The sequence below is a fragment of the Mustela nivalis genome (genome assembly GCF_964662115.1).
Source record: "Mustela nivalis genome assembly, chromosome: 11".
In the NCBI taxonomy this organism is placed as follows: Eukaryota; Metazoa; Chordata; class Mammalia; order Carnivora; family Mustelidae; genus Mustela; species Mustela nivalis.
In genome coordinates, this window is record NC_139030.1 from 95,563,365 (window position 1) to 95,581,040 (window position 17,676).

At 37.8% G+C, this 17,676-nt stretch overlaps 2 protein-coding genes across 4 annotated transcripts in view; one reads left to right on the forward strand and one right to left on the reverse strand.

Annotated features, from left to right (window-relative positions):
* Positions 1-17,676, forward strand: part of PLEKHM3 (pleckstrin homology domain containing M3) — a 1,279,556-nt gene that overhangs the window by 257,051 nt on the left and 1,004,829 nt on the right. The window lies entirely within an intron of this gene.
* CCNYL1 (cyclin Y like 1) overlaps positions 1-17,676 on the reverse strand; it is a 37,119-nt gene that overhangs the window by 9,177 nt on the left and 10,266 nt on the right. For 2 of the 3 annotated variants that reach the window (XR_014300433.1, XM_082690047.1), the window contains exons 2-7: positions 16,395-16,469; positions 14,671-14,705; positions 9,415-9,515; positions 6,339-6,374; positions 3,719-3,770; positions 2,025-2,144 (exon numbers count right to left, since the gene is read on the reverse strand). Coding sequence is in view for 2 of the 3 variants with exons in the window: in XM_082690047.1 (XP_082546173.1) it covers positions 2,025-2,144; positions 3,719-3,770; positions 6,339-6,374; positions 9,415-9,515; positions 14,671-14,705; positions 16,395-16,469 (419 nt within the window). In the remaining variant the exon portion in view is untranslated. The remainder of the gene's footprint in view (positions 1-2,024; positions 2,145-3,718; positions 3,771-6,338; positions 6,375-9,414; positions 9,516-14,670; positions 14,706-16,394; positions 16,470-17,676) is intronic. The other variant, XM_082690048.1, reaches the window with a different exon arrangement.

The window sequence follows — 17,676 nt, forward strand, 5'->3', positions numbered from 1 at the left end:
CGATCCGCCGGCAGTTTTTGTTATTTCTATCTGCACTGCTGATCTGACCGATTTCTATTTGTCACTTCTCGGCTATATCACCGTCACTGCCTCCTTAACTCTCCGCCTCCAGGCTGACTCCGGCTACAGCCCACTGTCCCCAAAGCAGCAAGGACAGCCTCTTCAATGAAGAGCACGTCATACTCCTGCTCAAGACCTACCAGAGCTTTCCATCAAACCATGACAGTTTCCCTTCTTCCCGGTCTGCTAGCGACAAGGCCCCGGAAGATACAGCCCTGCCATGCTGTGACCTCATCTCGCATGTTCCCCTCATTCTTCCTCTGACACTGGCCACCTCACTGTTCCTTAAATACACAAAACGTGCTCCCGTCTCGAGAGTCTCGCCTTTGGCCCCTCTGCGTGTAATGCCGGAGCCCATCATCTTCCTCAGGCAGGTCATGGTTCAGGTGCTACCTCTTTCAAGAGGCTCGTCCTGATCATGCTATCTACAATGGCGAGCCCCTCCGATCACTTATCCCTTCACGCTGCTTTCTCTTCCTGGTATTTACCACGACCTGAAATAGTTCGGTAACACTCTTTTGAAAAAGCAAATGAAAAAAACCCAACTTATTTCTTCCTTGCTAGAATATAAGCTAGACAAAGGCAAGAACTGTATTCCATCTGTTTTCTCCTCTGTCCCCAACACTTAGTGACACAGACTTGGTATTCAGTGGGTATGCAATGGGCAATGGTTGGCAGCATTTGGCCTTCTGACCCCACTCTCCTTGAACCCCTCATATCTTGGCATTTCTTATTATTCCCTCCTGGGTCCTACCACTCTCTAGCCACTCTTCTGAGGATGTGTCCCTTAAGTGCTAGTAGTCCTTACAGATCTAGCTTCTATCTACTTTTTATTCTCTACTTTTCTCTGCATTTGAACAGCTACTACTCTTTAATTCCCTCCGCCTAGCTCGGATTCATGCTCTGTTTCATATATTCAACTGATGACTAGACAGTGTCACTCTGCTATCTCACGGGCATGTCACGTTTAACCTGTCTACAAAGATCTCCCCAACTCCAATCCAGATGCTCTCCTCCAGGCGTCGTCTTGCTCTCCATGTGGGAGGACCACTCTGCCTCTCTCCAGCATGGATTAGCCACTCTGAATGGTCAAAGAAATGGCCTGAGTGCCCACTGAAGGGTCTCTACTCAAAAACAGAGCAAAGAAATGGCCCGAGTGCCCACTGAGGGGTCTCTACTCAAAAACAGAAGCCTCCTCTCCTAAATTCTAACTGGATCCTAAAGGAATACAGGCACTGACCTAAGTATTCTTTCCCTCCAGACATTTAACTTTCCCTCCAGATAGTTAACTTTCCCCTACAGGTCTGCTGTACAGAGGAGTGAAAATAACCCCAGCTGTCTCTCACTTAAAGAGAATTTATTTTTCCAACGATAAAATCTTACCACAGGAATTCTGTATGGATAACACAAAGGTCCTTAGAAGTACTTCCGGTGCTATAACCCTGGGCAACTTCACAGGCAGGCTCAAAAGGACACCAGGGGTGGATGAACACCCATCACCCAAGGAACAGAGAACTCAGGGCGACAGTTCTCAATCAAGACACACATGAGAACTGTGTGGGGAATACCGAAATAATCTGGGACTCAGCTTAGATCTACACCAAATGAGTCTCTGCCTGTGGACCAGACGGTTCTGTTACTGCCTGTGGTCCCCCAGCACACCACCTGAGTGTGCACATGTGTGCACTGAGTGTACATCTGTGTACTGAGAGGTATGGAAGGAGAAACCAGAAATCTCTCCTGCTGCCTTTAACAGCCATTCTTTTGTGATGAGAAAAGCAACAGCAATGTTTTGAAAAATAATGATATTAAGTTTGAATGTGTGTATTTTACTTTCAATGAGTTTCTTTTAATAAACTTCTGTTGATCATTTCAGGAACCTATTTTTATGTGAAAAGCAGGACCATACCCTGTGCTGTAAGATTGACATTGAAGAAACAGGCTGTAAGAAAGAACTATCTTACCAAAGTTACTATTGCACACTCGGCTGTTAGCTGTGCAGCACTGAAAAGAGTACGAACAAATCTGTAAATAAATTTGTGTTCAGGATCATGCTTAAAGTATTCCTCTGGAACCTGTTCTCTCTGAAAGAAGGAAAAAAAAAATGCAGTTTAAGTATCCATAGAGGAAAAGTACTTAAATGCCCATAATACTGCAGTCTTCATTTGGGCCCATGTTCCCAAAATGATTTTGATTAGGTGACATGTCTTTTAGTGGTTTAGATATAAACAACGGGATATTAAAATACTATAGTGATTCAATACATACCACCACATTTGTTAAAGAGAAATATAGGCATGACCTCAGAAAACATATATATATTCCTTTCTATCAAAATTTTGGGCTGCCTGAGTGGTTCAGTCAGTCAAAACATCCAACTCTTGGTTTCAGTCAGGTCATGATCTCAGGGTGGGGAGACTGAGCCCTTCATGGGGTCCTACACTCAGCAGGGGCTCTGCTGGAGACTCTCTCTCTCTCCCTCCCCCTGCTTGCCTATCTGCACGGGTATGCATGTGCACTCTCTCTCTCTGATAAAATCATCTTTTAAAAAAATGAAAGAAAAAGTTTGTTCCCTGTAACCGTAAGACTCTTAAGTGTGACCTATGTAATAGTCACCAGCCACACGTGGTGAGAGCACCTGAGGGAGTAAACGGTCATTAACTAAGGAAGTTAAAATTGTTATTTTAGGGATGCGTGAGTAGCTCAGTTGGTTGGGCGTCTCCCTTTGACTCAGGTCATGATCCCAAGGTCCTGGGATTGAGCCCCATGTCGAGCTCCCCACTCAGCTGCAAGCCTGCTTCTCCCTCTCCCACTCCACCTGCTTGTGTTCCTTCTCTTGCTGTGTCTCTCAGTCAAATAAATAAAATCTTAAAAAATTAAAAAAAGTTTTCTTTCTTTTTTAAAGATTTTATTTATTTGACAAGGGTCACAAGTAGGTAGAGAGGCAGGCAGAGAGGGGGGGGGGAAGCAGGCTCCCCACTGAGCAGAGAGCCCAGTGCAGGGCTTGATCCCAGAACCCTGAGACCATGACCTGAGCTGAAGGCAGAGGCTTAACCCACTGAGCCACCCAGACTCCCTGTTATTTTAAAGGATTTAACATTTAAATCATTTTCGAATTTTCTTTAGAGAGATCACAACATATTTGTTAGGCTTATTTGCAAATACTTATACTGTTTGCAGTTACTGAAAATTATCTTTTAAGAAGACACATTTTCTGTTGTCTGGGTACATCTACTCACTTTTGCTAATTCTACAAAGCTACAGCTCAGTTCTTGCTCTCGTATATACCTAATACATCATTCCTTTGGTAAAATGATTAGACACAACATGGGGTAGGGAAGAAGACTCGAGATGATTTTGACTTCAAGGATGCCTGGGTGGCTCAGTGGGTTAAGCCTCTGCCTTCGGCTCATGTCATGATCTCAGGGTCCTGGGATCGAGGTTCTCTGCTCAGCAGGAAGCCTGCTTCCCACCCCCTACCCCGCCTGCCTCTCTGCCTACTTGTGATCTCTGTCAAATAAATAAATAAAACCTTTAAAAAAAAAAAGATGATTTTGACTTTAAGCTAGAGGGAGTAATTTTCTCCTGGTAATTAATTTCAAATCAAATCAGTATGAAATAAATGCAACTGCGTGAGAGAAATAAAACTGACACTTACTGTGAGTGGATGTGATCTCTCATCAAAAATATCCAAGGATCTATTTGCATCTCTATAAAATAAGAACATGCGTTTTAAAAATTAATATAGAAATTAATATCTTTGTAAAGTACCTGCTGGGATTAGAGAGGGGAGTAGAAGAAGCTTAAACTTCAACAAAAGCAAACAGTTTTACAAATTCTTTTGCATTCTGGCCTTCAGAGGGTTTCCTGACCTCTGTGAAATCTCTTCTACCATGACCAGCCAAGCCAGAGGTGCCTTTCAGAACACTGACTTTCCCTCACAGGCAATGTTAGTAAACCAAATATATTTTCACTCCTCTAACTGCACACTGGAACACATAAGAACATTTTATAAACCAATAGTGGTGGGCAAAAAATCTTTAGAATTTAATAAATGTGAATATTAAATCCATGTTTTTTCCATGTTATTTTTTTCTCTCTGTAGCTCTCTATATTATATATTACCATGTATTTCTTCTAGTCGCTCTGAAATAGTTTGGTGGAGTTAAAAATGTAATTTTCTTAAATTTTAAGAGAGACCTGTCTTTTTCATATAAAAGGTCACCCCAGTAATACACTTTACCCATTTAGACAGTGGTTCTCTAGATGTGCGGCTCCCCTTTTCTGAGGCTCATGAAGTCAAAACTGTTTTTATAGGAATACTAAAGACCTTACTTGCTCATACACCTTTGACATTTGCAATGACTGTAGACAAAATAAAAGGGAATAAAACGGCTTGTTTTTGCACATAAACCAAGGCGGCGGGGCTAGTCGCACCAGTCCTCCCTGCCGCCTACAGTTGAAAAAAATTCTGTTCTACTTAAGAACATCCTTGATAAAGCAGTAAGATTTAACAGTGTTATTAAACCTTGATCCTTCTAATATTCGGAAAAATTAGAAAATATTTATAAAATACTTCTGCATGTTGCAAGACAGTTAAGAAAAGAACCTGTGACTTCGTTGTGAACTGAACAGACCACTTTTTTCACAGAGCACTTTTTACAGATTTTATTTATTTATTTGACACGGCAAGAGAGAGAACTTAAGCAGGAGGAGTGGAGGAGGGAGAAGCAGGCTTCTCGCAGAGCAGGGAGCCCGATGAGGGACTCAATCCCAGGACCCTGAGATCATGACCTGAGCTGAAGGCAGATGCTTAATGACCGAGTCACCCAGGTGCCCCATTTTAAGGTACAACTTAAAAATGAACAAAGTGAGAGGCGCCTGGCTGACTAGATCAGTAGAGCATGGAACTCTTGATCCCAAGGGCTTTGAGTTCAAGCCCCATGTTGGGTATAAAGTTTACTTAAAATTAAATCTAAAAATTTAAAAAAAAAAAAAAAAAGAACAAAGTGGGGCAACTGAGTGGCTCAATCAGTTAAGACAAGTCATGATTAGGGTCCTGGGCCTGGCCCCTGCACTGGGCTCCCTGCTCGGCAGGAGCTCTGTCTCCCCCTCCTTCGGCCCCTGCTCCTGTGCTCCTGCTCTCTCTCTCTCAAATAAATAAATAAAATCTTTAAAAAAAGGAAATGAACACAAAGTGAGCCTGAAACATCAAGAAAAATAAAGTATTTGCTGCCAATGATAAAATTCAGGCTATCAAGCTAAAAAAAAAAATCAGGATTTTGGGAAAACTTGTACCTTTTACTATGAGCGACATCTACTGTAAGCTTGATAGCTTCTCAATACTTAAAGGCTCTTCTGATAAGACAGGTGGTGATACTAACAGAAGTGAGTTTTTGACACTGTATAAAGAAATGTGTACTAGTACTTTCCAGCTGACCAATGCATAATATTCTAAAACTACATACAGGTAAAAGATCCATTCAGTGTGCAAGATATTAACAGAGTATAAGTTCACTGATACGATTTAAAATTCCATTATATATATATTTCCATTATAACCTAAGAAATTGGCACTTGTGGACTTTTAGTAAAGTATCATAGCATATCTGAAGGTTTTAAAAGTGCACCTTTTCCCAACTCTGTATCTAAACAAGGCTGGGTCTTCATATTGTTTCTTCAAAACAAACCACGGAAGACAGGATACGAGAATGAGCTGTCTTCTATTAAGCCAGATAGTAAAGAGATTTGTAAAACTGTAAATTGATGACATACTTTTCACTCAACTTTTTTGTTGTGGAAAAGTTACTTTTTAATAAAAAAAAAAAAAAAAAAGATTTATGTTAACACTGGGGTTCCCAATCCGGGGTGACTTTGTTCCCCAGGGGACATCTGGCCATGTCTGGGGACACAATGTGGAGGGAGAGAGACGTGCTACTGGCATCTGGTGAGTAGAAGTCAGGCGGACTGCTAAACATCCTATTATGCACAGGACAACCCTCCACAACAAAGAATTATCTCCCTCAAAACTCAACAGCGCCATAAAAACCCTGTTTTGATACACATTGTATTTAATTTTTAAATTCTCAAATTTTATTTCTAATACAGTAAATATTAATATAACCCACAGGAACAATTACTCCTTGGGTCTTCAATAGTGTAATAAAAGCACTCTACAAGTTTATTCTAATAATATTTATACTCGTTACCTAACACTAAACTTGATATCTTGCAAATTAAGGAGCTGGAATAACAAGACAGGTTTTAAAAGAGCTCACCTGTTCTTTATGTGGTAATATATTGCTAAGGTCACACTGTGGAAGGAAAAAGAAAATTGTAACAATTACTTTTATCACGTTAGGCATGAAGTCATTTTTTAAAAAGGGGTTGGGAGGGAGACAGGATCCTTCCAGGGGCCCAGCGGCCCTGAAATCCTCTAATTCAGAACAGTTCATATGGGCACACTTTCCCCCTGGTTTTAGTCCTTTGGCTTTTGGCAAAAAGGAGGACCAACTGTTACAAAACCTGTTTTGGTGCATAATTATAATATATAAATTATTACACATTTTCCCTGTCATTTGACCCTCTACCCACAGAATATTTCATCCTCCTATACAAGTTCTATCTGTTTGTACACATGCTTAAATTTAAGCCATAGTTTTTTGTATTAAAAAAAAAAGACCCTATATTTTGATTGATTTAGTTTTCTATTCACCAAACCCACCCACTTTTTATTGTTGCCCTAAAAGTTGATAATTAAAGTGTTCCATACCAAATAATTTAAAATCATAATTAGAAAATTTAATAGCAAATATAAGTACTGACAAAATCAACAATAGGTCGTTACCCCGAAATAAGCTGTGCTAACAATGCAGCATAATACTATACAATAAAATATTTAATGACAGGTATTTCCAAATTAAATATTAATGAACAGATAGATATAAGTCCTCAGACACTCTTTAAGTTACTATATTCCTAAGTTACAGATGTTTTGTACAGGCAACAAAGGGGTTCTCTTAGTTAAAGTTATATGCTTCCGTTTGCCCTCAAAACTTCTACAATGAAGCTCAAAACAATTGAGGGAAGGCAAATCTGAATTTTAGAATTAGATCTATAGAATACGAGCACTTGTAAAAAAGCCTAACATGCTATTAGGATCAAAAATGGATACTTCTATAGTGCTTCAAACAGTTTCATCTTCAACTTGATTTTAGAATCACAGAATTCAAAGTTCTATGCTGAAAAGGACCATGAAGCCTTAGCATTTAATTAAACAACCCATCTTACACACAAGGAACCAAGGCTTAAAACTGACTTGCCCAAGGTCCCACAGATGGTCAGCAGCGGGTCTCATTCTCCCACACTCTAACCAGGCAGCGGTTCTCTCCAAGCTTGGCTGCACACTGGATTGCCTGAGGAGCTTTTAAAAACTGCTTGGCTTCCACCTCCAGATGGTCTAATTTCACTGACACTGGGTACGACTTGGGCATCAGATTGGCTTTTAAAGTTCCCCAGGTGACTGCAACGTGCAACAAAATCTGGGAATGAATGAATCCTTCCGGGATGCTTTCATTCATACAATTATGCCTTGTATCCTTCCTCAGCCTATCAAAAGGCTTGTGAGAGTGTGGTAGGGGAGAGGGTAATGCATGTATTTTGAAACAGATTTTTGAAAAAAAGTTGCACAAGTGATTCTAATATGCTCCCCCCACTGAGAACAATGCACTACCCCAATGTAAACATTTTTCAAAATCATTCCTAAAAACCAATTTGCCCTATTAGTTTTCTCAGTAAACATTTATTTCATCAATAAATGCACTGAATTATTTTTAAAACTTAATGAAAGCAAATTAAATTTACTGTACTTCTACAAATTAGGCCAAGTAGGGAAAAACAAGCATGAAAACTACTTGTCTGAGCAAGGTTAATCTTTAAAACCACTTTTGAATTATGTACCAAAATATTAGAATCTTCTGTAGTCAAAAGCTGGGAACTCTAGCCAAAGTAGAGTTTTGTTTTGTTTTTCACAAATGGATTTAGTGTCTTGGCTGAATAAAAACACTTAGTGATTACTTATTAGGTGCCAAAGCTCTGGACTTTAGACTTTTGATGCTCAGTTTTTGCTGAAATACAGATTTGATCTCTGCTGTTATAAGAGTGAGAGAAAAGTTACATTATAATGACTGTAAACTTGCTGTTTTTAATTAAAGTAGAAGTTACCGATAGTTTAATTAGCTGACAAAGCTGGTACATAAGAAACAAAATAAAGTTTACAAGCCAGTTGTTTCTAAGACTGAAAAATAAAATTCAAGAGGAGAATATTAATATTTTGAAGTAGTGTTCTAAACTGTATTCTGGAAAATCAACACTCGTGTCCCAAAGAGATGTTAATAATGTTCTTTGGCCAATTTCGATGAAGTCAGGAAGCTCTGCATATCCAGTTTTGGGCTTATCCTCTTCCTTAAATAAGCTTGAAAGGTTCATCTTGGGGTGTTCTAAAAGTGCAACCCTAATTGTGGATTATAAGGTGCTCCTGGAAATTAAGGTATAGTTTCCATCATCGTAACACTGTTCATGTTTGTTGTATAAACCTGACCACAGCTATGTTTCCAAAAGCATCTCTTTCATTGTTCTCTGCTGTGGTTTTCTTATACATGGACTGATATATGTCCTAGAGATATATTTCTATATTGGTACACATATATAAAGTTAAGATTAACTATATTTATTAAATTATAATTTTCAGTTGAGTAAAATTTCATCCATAAAGAAATTAAGCTTGAGAATTTGCTCAAGATTGACTTGGTATATTTTCCCCCTCTTTGGGAGATAGGAAGGAGAAGTTAATTTTCTTACAGCAATAGTGCAGAGGGAGAAAAAAAATGAATCTTGGGGAAAATCTGACAAAAATTCAATTAAATTTAAATGCAGTTACACTCTGGTGCCAGTAGGGGACAAACTGTAGCTTCCAAAGTAGTATACATTGTTTAAGGCCTGTAACTCATAAAGAAATACTTCTTTCTAGAAACATCCAATAAAAAGCGCCTCTCCATCTCCTCATTATGTTTAACAATGTCTTAACAACGGAAATGTATTAAGTAAGAGGTATACTTTTCCTGGGATTTTTTATTTGCTAACTGGCTTTCCCTTTACCAAGCACTCTAAGATTAAAATGGAAACTGATAATTCAGACTGAGGTCCTGGAAAGCAATATAAAATAGACACCAGTTTCTTAACCTGATTACTGAAAAGGACAATCAAATGACTTAAATCGGATCAAGTATGGCTAGGATGCTTTTAGCATGAGGGGGGCGTCTGTCACTCAGCCCTTGGCAACCTAGTTGTACTCACCATTTTATTGTGGTTCTAAGATTAGGCTGGCTGACTGTGCTGTCATCTAGAAATATTGTTGAGCATGAGCTATACTTTTTAGTAAGCTGCCCTGGAGATACCTGAAGGGGAAGGGAAATAGAAGAAAATGTCACAGTAAGTTAAACCTATAAAAGTGTGTTTTTTCCTCGGTTAAAATGTCAAACGATAAAGCATTAAGATTTTTCTTACACTTCATGAACTGCTTGAGTGTGCTATCCTGTGCAGCTCTATGGGAAACACAGTGGATGCTCTAAATTCCCAGATGGGATTTAAGGAATGGCTTATAAACTACAGCCCTTGATAAATTACCTATTATCAAACCTGGCAACCACGTATTATAAATTCCCTGTATATTAACGTAAGGAGCTTAGAATAAGATTTCAGTGGTTTTTTTTTCCCCCCCTAAACTATGAAAAGCAGCTGAGACTTTCTACTTTTGCTATTCATTTACTACAATGAAATGTAATGCTTTATATAATATTGATGCAAGAACATTTTATTGCAGAAAATGAAAGCCAATAATAAATGTATCAGTTCAGGAGACAGTGTGATGAAACAAATGTTCTTGAGTCAGAAGCTGTCTGTGCCAGGGTTGCTCTATCATTAATAAGCTAAGGGGGCTGTAGGTGTCTCTGGGCCTCAGGTTCCTTATCCGGAGGGCAAGAGAGTACTGCATTAATATTCTCTCACATCCAAAAAAAACCCAGATAAAACAGCTTATGAGAACTTCACTTTAACTTCATGTTTAAATAAGACTGCCATCATATTACTTAAGTGAGAACCTCAGAGGACTTTCCATTCATTTAAAAATTTTATTAATTCTATTCTATGAGTTACTTGATATTCATCACAACAATTTCCTGCCTCCCTCACGCCGCTTTCTATGCCTACAATGCCTTTTTCTTTCTCCTTGTCCCAGAAAGCTTGACCCTATCCACCTCCAGGATACCTTTGCCAGCAGTCACACCACAAAACTTCTTTCTCTGTACGCTCACACATCTAATCTGCCACTTGTTACATGCTACCAACTGCTGGAGGGTGTCCCCTCCCCTCCTAAAAAAAAGTAAGCTTCTCTAGAGAAGGGCAGACTCTTATTCCTCCCACCTCCAGCTACTGAACACAGATTCTGGGACAAATTAGTAGGAGTTCAATTAACTGACAAATTATTTAAAATCAGTTACAACTGGAAGGTAAATCTTACTAGAAATTAATGAGGATTTATCTGCAGTAGTGTCCAAGAGGTGACAATGAACTTTTGGAGACCCTCCATAGAATAAACCATCTTTAAAACACTTTAGAAGTATCCATTTATCTGTGAAGAGCCTGTGCCCAAGTATATAGCAACAGTCAAATACTGAAATAGCCTAAACTATGTTAGGACAATTCTCTTCCTTAAAGTAAGACCAATAAACAAATCCCAGTCACTCTAAGTAGTTAAAAGTAATAGCAGCATTTGATACCAAAGAATGCCAACAATTTTAATCTTGGTTTGTTGTGTTTTTTTTTCTTTTTCTTTCTTTCTTTCTTTCTTTCTTTCTTTCTTTTTTTTTTTTTTTTTTAACTAATTCAGATGAGCCTTCCTTCCTCTTATCAATATAAAATAGCATTCGCCATGCTGTCACACTCTGTCAGCAACCCCCTCAAATAAACGACAAATGGGGCAGGGGGAAAAAAAATCTAATTTACTTTTTAAAATACAGAGCATTTAAAAGCTGCCAGTAGCCAATAATCAGAAATATCCACATGATATATAAAAACACCACTTTGCCTGTTTCAGATGTTTTCCTACAAAGTCATTTACCTTTTACTAACAAAAAGTTCTAGACCTTCTGTTTTTGAAAAGTATCACTAAATTTTGCTTCAAGCCAGAAATGTTCAACTATATGTAACACTGTCATGTTCTTTAAAGCTATTCAGTCAATACGTATTTTAAGAATCTCAATAAACACAGCATGTAAAACGAAAATTAATTCATTTAAATACTTTCACTCTAAATGAAAGAAAGTTCTTTAAGGCCACTACTAGTAGGGTATACTATGGTGTATAATTACATAATAATAAAAGTCAATGCTGACCAAAACCTATACTGAGGAGCCATAAAAAGAATAGAAAGAAAATGCACCAAAATATAGATCAGTTGGTAAAGCTTTGGGTTATATTTATTCCCACTTTCCTCATTAATTTTTTTCTAGTATGAATATATTTTGGCTTGCCTTTGAAAATATTAGTGTGAAACATTTAAAAATTTTAATTAGATGTAGTCTTACAGCCATATGGGGGGTTAGTGAATCAGCAACTTACAGTGTACTGGCTAGATCCAACCAAAGATACACTGAACACTTCCCTATCAGTTCAGGCCTACTTTTCAGTATTCAGTAAGACCTAATATTCAACTAGAGGGTGGCAGAATTAAGCCTCTGAACAATGCCTGGATATACCAAGCTATAAGTATTTATTAGCTTAAAATTAGCCGAGATTTAAAGACAACTGTCTTTTATGGTTAAAGGCTTACCATCACTGGCTTACAGCCTCAACAAACAACACTGACAAGCACAGGGTCATAAAAAGCAAATACTTAAAAAATCAAATAGCAAAAAACAGCAGTATTGGCAGTTTAGTGTTCATAGATATTTCAGTTGTTACTAGAATAGACAGAGACAAAGGCAGTGTTTATTTTCATTCATTGAGCACTAACGGAATAGGTGGACTTTTATAATCTTTACAACAAAGGTTAATTTCACACACTTAGGATTCAATGGCAAAGACTAAAAAATAATCATACTTAGAAGTCTAGGAAATCACAATCCAAGCCTTACCATCAAAGGCCAAGTACCTGTTGAAATCCAGGCCCCAGCCACTGTCCTGCCCATTGTGCCTACTGCTAAAGTTCACTTGTGGGTCTCTCATTTTCACAGCACAAGTTGTCTTTTTCACAAGACAACTTTAAAATGTCCAACACTATGCATTAATGAAAACTGCTTCATCTATATTGTGCATTAATGGGACAATATGACAGGGTGTGTGGTCTGAATTCTTAATCAAGGCATTAGGAGAAAAGTGTAGTATGCTAATTATGAGGATAACTGGAAAATACTGCCTGAATTAATATCATTAATTATACTGAATTAAAACTTTAAACTTAAATATATACTTTCAAAACACGTTCTAAGTTTGACTTAAAAACATGGTGGACTGATCACAAATCTACTTCCTCTCCTTTCAGAGGATACATACAACACAGGATAAATAGCAGGTGCTTTTTAACGTTTGAAAGGTGAAAAGACCAAAGGAGTGGCGACTGACACGGCAGAACAGAAAAGCACAGAGGCTGGAACGGCAACAAGAAAGCCAGTTTGTCTTACAGAACCCGAGGCAGGCTCAGAATTCAGAGACTCAGCCCCCAAATGCCCACAGGGAGGCCCATGCGTGAACAAGTCCTGCTCACGCATAGTACTTCCAGTGAGATCACAGACACAGGCAGAGACCACTCCATATTTGAGAGAAGCCTCTGACAAATAAGAGATCAGAACGGGAAAAGAAATTGATAGGAATGATAAAATTAAGAAGCAAATGAAAAGTGCAAAAATTCTTAAAAACCCTAAGATGAGAAAACGCATTCATGAAAGAACCAGATGCTATAAATAACCAGAGACTATAAGAGAACTCTATAAATTAAAAACAAGATAGATAAAGCTCAGTATTCAATAGAAGGAGAAGGGTTAGAGCATAAAGTCAAGGAAGTCCCCAGGAAGTAGGACAAGAAGACAAAATGGAAAATGGGAAAAAAATTAAGAGATCTGTGCGGGAATACTGGTTCAAAAGGTCCAACATCTGAACAACACACACACACACACACACACACACACACACACACACACACAAAGACACTCATTAGAAAGAGAGATGGTCTGCAGACTTACTTGCCCCAACAAAATGAAAAGGTCCATATCAAACCATATTATGAAATTTCAGAATCTCAGGGATAGAGAAGGTACTAGAAGGTTTCAGGGAAAGAAGGGATGGGGGAACAATGACTAAAATTGGTAATGTACAATGTATCATACAATGTCAACAGATTTATGAGCAACACTTTAAATAAATAAGAAGACAATAAAGAAATGTCTATAGAACTGCAAAAATTAATTTCTATAGAATTCTATACTTCATCAAATATCAAATAGTTTCAGAGAAGCTAGATCTCTAAAAACTTCTGCCTATTCCCAGAAAAATGTGCTCCAGTAAAACAAGGGCCTGTAACAAGACAAGGGGAAACAGAGAATCTAGGACATAAGGAATCCAACACAGGACAGCAGTTATGTGAGATCCCAGATGACTTCAAGGAGATATACCAGGAAAACAGACACAGCCAACCTAGTGAAAACCAGTCTACTCTACTGGAATAGAACAACAAAAGACAGTCTCCAAGAAAAAAACAGAACAGATGTGTTTTAGTAAACGAAAAATATTTCTGATGGACATGTGACAACTGTTAAAACATTTGGGGGGAAAATTAGCTATTAGAAAATCAGCAAGTGAACAGTGTCAGGAAATTAATTCCACACAAAAAAGGAAGAACGTGAAAGCAGAAAGACCCGCCAGGGAGCTCCTTACACCATTTGGCCGTGTGAGATCATGTTGGCTAGGAGAATGGGGCCTGGATTACCCTGGAGAAGTGCAGAAGTGCTCAGGTCTCAGAAATACTCAAGACAACGAATGAGGTGTATACAGGAGAAGGCACAGGCAGAGAACTACATGGCTCAGCAGGGAACAACATTTGCACAGGCATAAGAACATACACCTTGATTCTGACAAAGACCGTGATGCAGGTTGAGGGACTAGCGGCAGGGGCAAAAAGGCCATGGTGAAGGACGAAGCTAAGCTTGCATATGGCACAATAGGAAGTTGAGAGTGCTAAAAATTAACGTAGTTATTACATTTTTGTTACTTGGGTTAAAAAATAAGATTAAAAAATGAAGGCAGAACTTTATACCATAGCTATGTTACTGAAATTTAAGTTAAATGTCAGAACCCTTAAAAAATGGGCACTACTAAGCCAAAGACTTTCTAGAATACATTTGGTAACAAGGAAAATAGAAGAGATTTCAGAAAATCTACAAAAAGAGGTCCTTACAGGGCTAACAGTATGGGATCCATTATATTTTTGGGGAATAATGACATACATACTTTTAATTCAAACTATTAATTTCTTACTTAACTTTTCAACTGTTTACTTACATGGTTTAAATGGTTGCTCTTCCTCTTTTCTCGCACTAAGAATAAAAAAAATTAACTGATCAATTCTGATACAAATGCCACAGAAAAGTAAAAGTAGTTGCTACTCATCTGACAGATTACCAATGCACACAATGAGGTGAAATTTCATTTTAAAAATATAATTTCCAACAAAATTTATAATTTAAATTACCTAGCAAGATGAATCCTATAAAGTAAAATCTAAAAACTTAGTTTTACTTTTTGACCTAACAGATTTTCTTTGTTAGGTACAAACAAAAGGCTCCCCACGTACAAAAGAAAAGGACAAAGCAAACTAGGCCAGGTGAAAATTTAACTAATAAAAATGTTTACCTGTTGAATATCTGAACCACGACATAGTATTTTCTAATTCTATATTTATATACAACTTACTTTAATTACCAGGATCCGACAGCTCTAAGAATCAGTTTCTGGCCAGGCACTAATTTCTAGATACATCAGTATTCTGGAAGCATCCTAAAGCACTTATTGGTGATCTACTAGAATACCTTGCTAAAAAATAAATGGGCCATTACACAACTGGAAAGTATCTATCTTAAATTTATATTTTAATAAGTATGCTAACCTAACCAATTGTTATCTACAGCACACAAAATCACTTTGCTCTAAAAAAGACTAGACGAAGAATAAAAGCTCCAATGAGGGTCTTGGACCCCATTTTTTGTTTGTTCGTTTCCCACACTGCCTCCTTTAATGTGGGGTGACATCCTAGGCACACATTCCTTATGACTCAGGAGAGAGAGACATGAGAAAGCTTTGCTTTTACTGTCTCCACACACTGTCTCTACATGTGGAAGAAACAGAGAAATACAGCAATCCTAACCAGAAGTGATCTGCTTAAGTCAGGCTATGTACATACTCTATGAAAATGCAGGTTAAAACCCCCCATTTTTTATCGTGCCGCATACTTCAAATATTATGGAGCCCTCACTTTTTAAATTCCTGCTGTCATAATCATCCGAAAAACTTGGTCATGTATGGCTCTTAGTTCGAATAAAAAAGGATTTAACATTACATTCAGGAAAATAAGCATGCAAGCAGGAGCGCTAAAACTCTACAGTTCTGATTCTCATCGTACATCAAGGACACAGGCAATGTATACTAGTCTCTAACCTTCCAGGAAACCCCACAGGCCATGTTTGTTCCCATGTATCCAGGCACACCACTACATTAGGATGGGAAAATTTTGAATAGCTCAGAAGTTCTGAGTAGAATAAATGTGGATATGAGATAGGCTTGTTGGTTGAGGCTGGTGTAAAATGGGACCAGAATCACAGATTTAATCCCCGTAAGTTAACAACTTTTTTTTTTTTTTTAATTTGTTAAATGAAAACTTAACTGGGGCCTAAATCCTATCACTCATCTTGAAAACCGTTGTTCTTTGGAGTCACGGGTGAAAGGACAAGGCAGTATGGAGAATTAGACAATATCTAAATCATGCGGTCACAAGTGATAAGTTGATAAAAGTTGGTAAAAGAGGTGGCAAAATGTGTACACAGAGTCTCCGTTTCTGCTAGCTAAATCCGTAACAACGAAAGGAGAATATATCATCAGATATCATAATAAGAAATGAGTACATGAAAGAGTGAAACACTTAAACCAACGTACAAGCTCTTTTAGGGACTTTCTATAATACACAAAACAAAAACAATCTTTTTCTCAGAGGGGGAAAAACACTGTCTTACCATCCGTTTGAGATTTGCTCAGGAAAATTGTGCTTGCCCTTGGATGGTCAGAAGGGTTTGATTCCAAAGCTAACTCTGTATAGGAAGAAGAGAAAAAGGTGTGACAATTTGAGTAGAAAAATACATGATTTTAAAAATAGCTACACATCAATTTTAATCACTTAGCAGTGTTGGGAAGAGTTTTTAGTAATGACAAAAAGCCAGTTTCAGTAAAGGCAACAATATAAAATTATACTGGGAAACCACATAATTGTAGAATCTCTTCACCTATGTGGAATAAAACCAAGCTGTGTCTTCAACTTCTTTTTAACCTGCACCTAAATAATCTATGCAACTTTTGGATGGAATTTTATTTGTGCCTTCCCCCTCCTACTTAACTATTAAAAATCCTGTCACCACCCTTTAAGCTGATATTACTGGCATATTCCAGAAACAGTCTCAAAAAGCAAGTTATGTTGTGGCTATTACTGTCAGATACCAGCTCAATATACCAAATATGTCAAAACCAAACAAGTTGCTTTTGGCAAGCAAATATTCTTTAGACAATCAAATAGCTAATTCTAACTCCATTCAACAAATGAACTCATTTAGTTTGCTGTGGTTTATATGGGGGACTATCCACCATGGCAGATTTTTAAAAAACTGTATGAAAGTTCAATGTTCTATTCTACAGGTACACTTCCATAATAGCAAGTAATTTTTAACTTTTGCTCTCAATTTCCAAAGTAAAACTCCTGCTTCCTCCATCCATGCTGCATGATTAATTTGGGGTTTCAATAAGAGTACTTTTTGGACCAGATCATGGGGCTACTTGTAAAAAATTTTGTCTATACCTATGTAAAGGTATGTCTGCCTGTAGTCCACACCTTGTACCAAGGTGGGAAATTCTCTATTTACACAAGAATACAAAGCAGGTACTTGAACTTTTCATAAAAGAGGGTTTGCCACTATATGCGATAATAAAATTATCATTTTAAAAAGAAGTGAAACACCTTTGGTGTGTCTAAGATTCCAAACAAAATGGTTTCTGCATTTCCTCATGATGTTTAGTGACAGTCTGATAAGCAAAGCAGTCTGAGCAAGAAATAGGAAATGCAGAAATAGGCTTTTGTCTGGTTGTATATAATCTTTGTTCTTTTTAAGCTCTGTTAGCTCTGAAATATATTTTTGGGCTACTTCACTGTTTTTGACAAGACAGCCTGATACTTCTATCAAACAAATGACTTTCATATTGCAACAACCTTTGTTAAGAACCACTCAAAATTCTCTGGGGGAAAAAAAA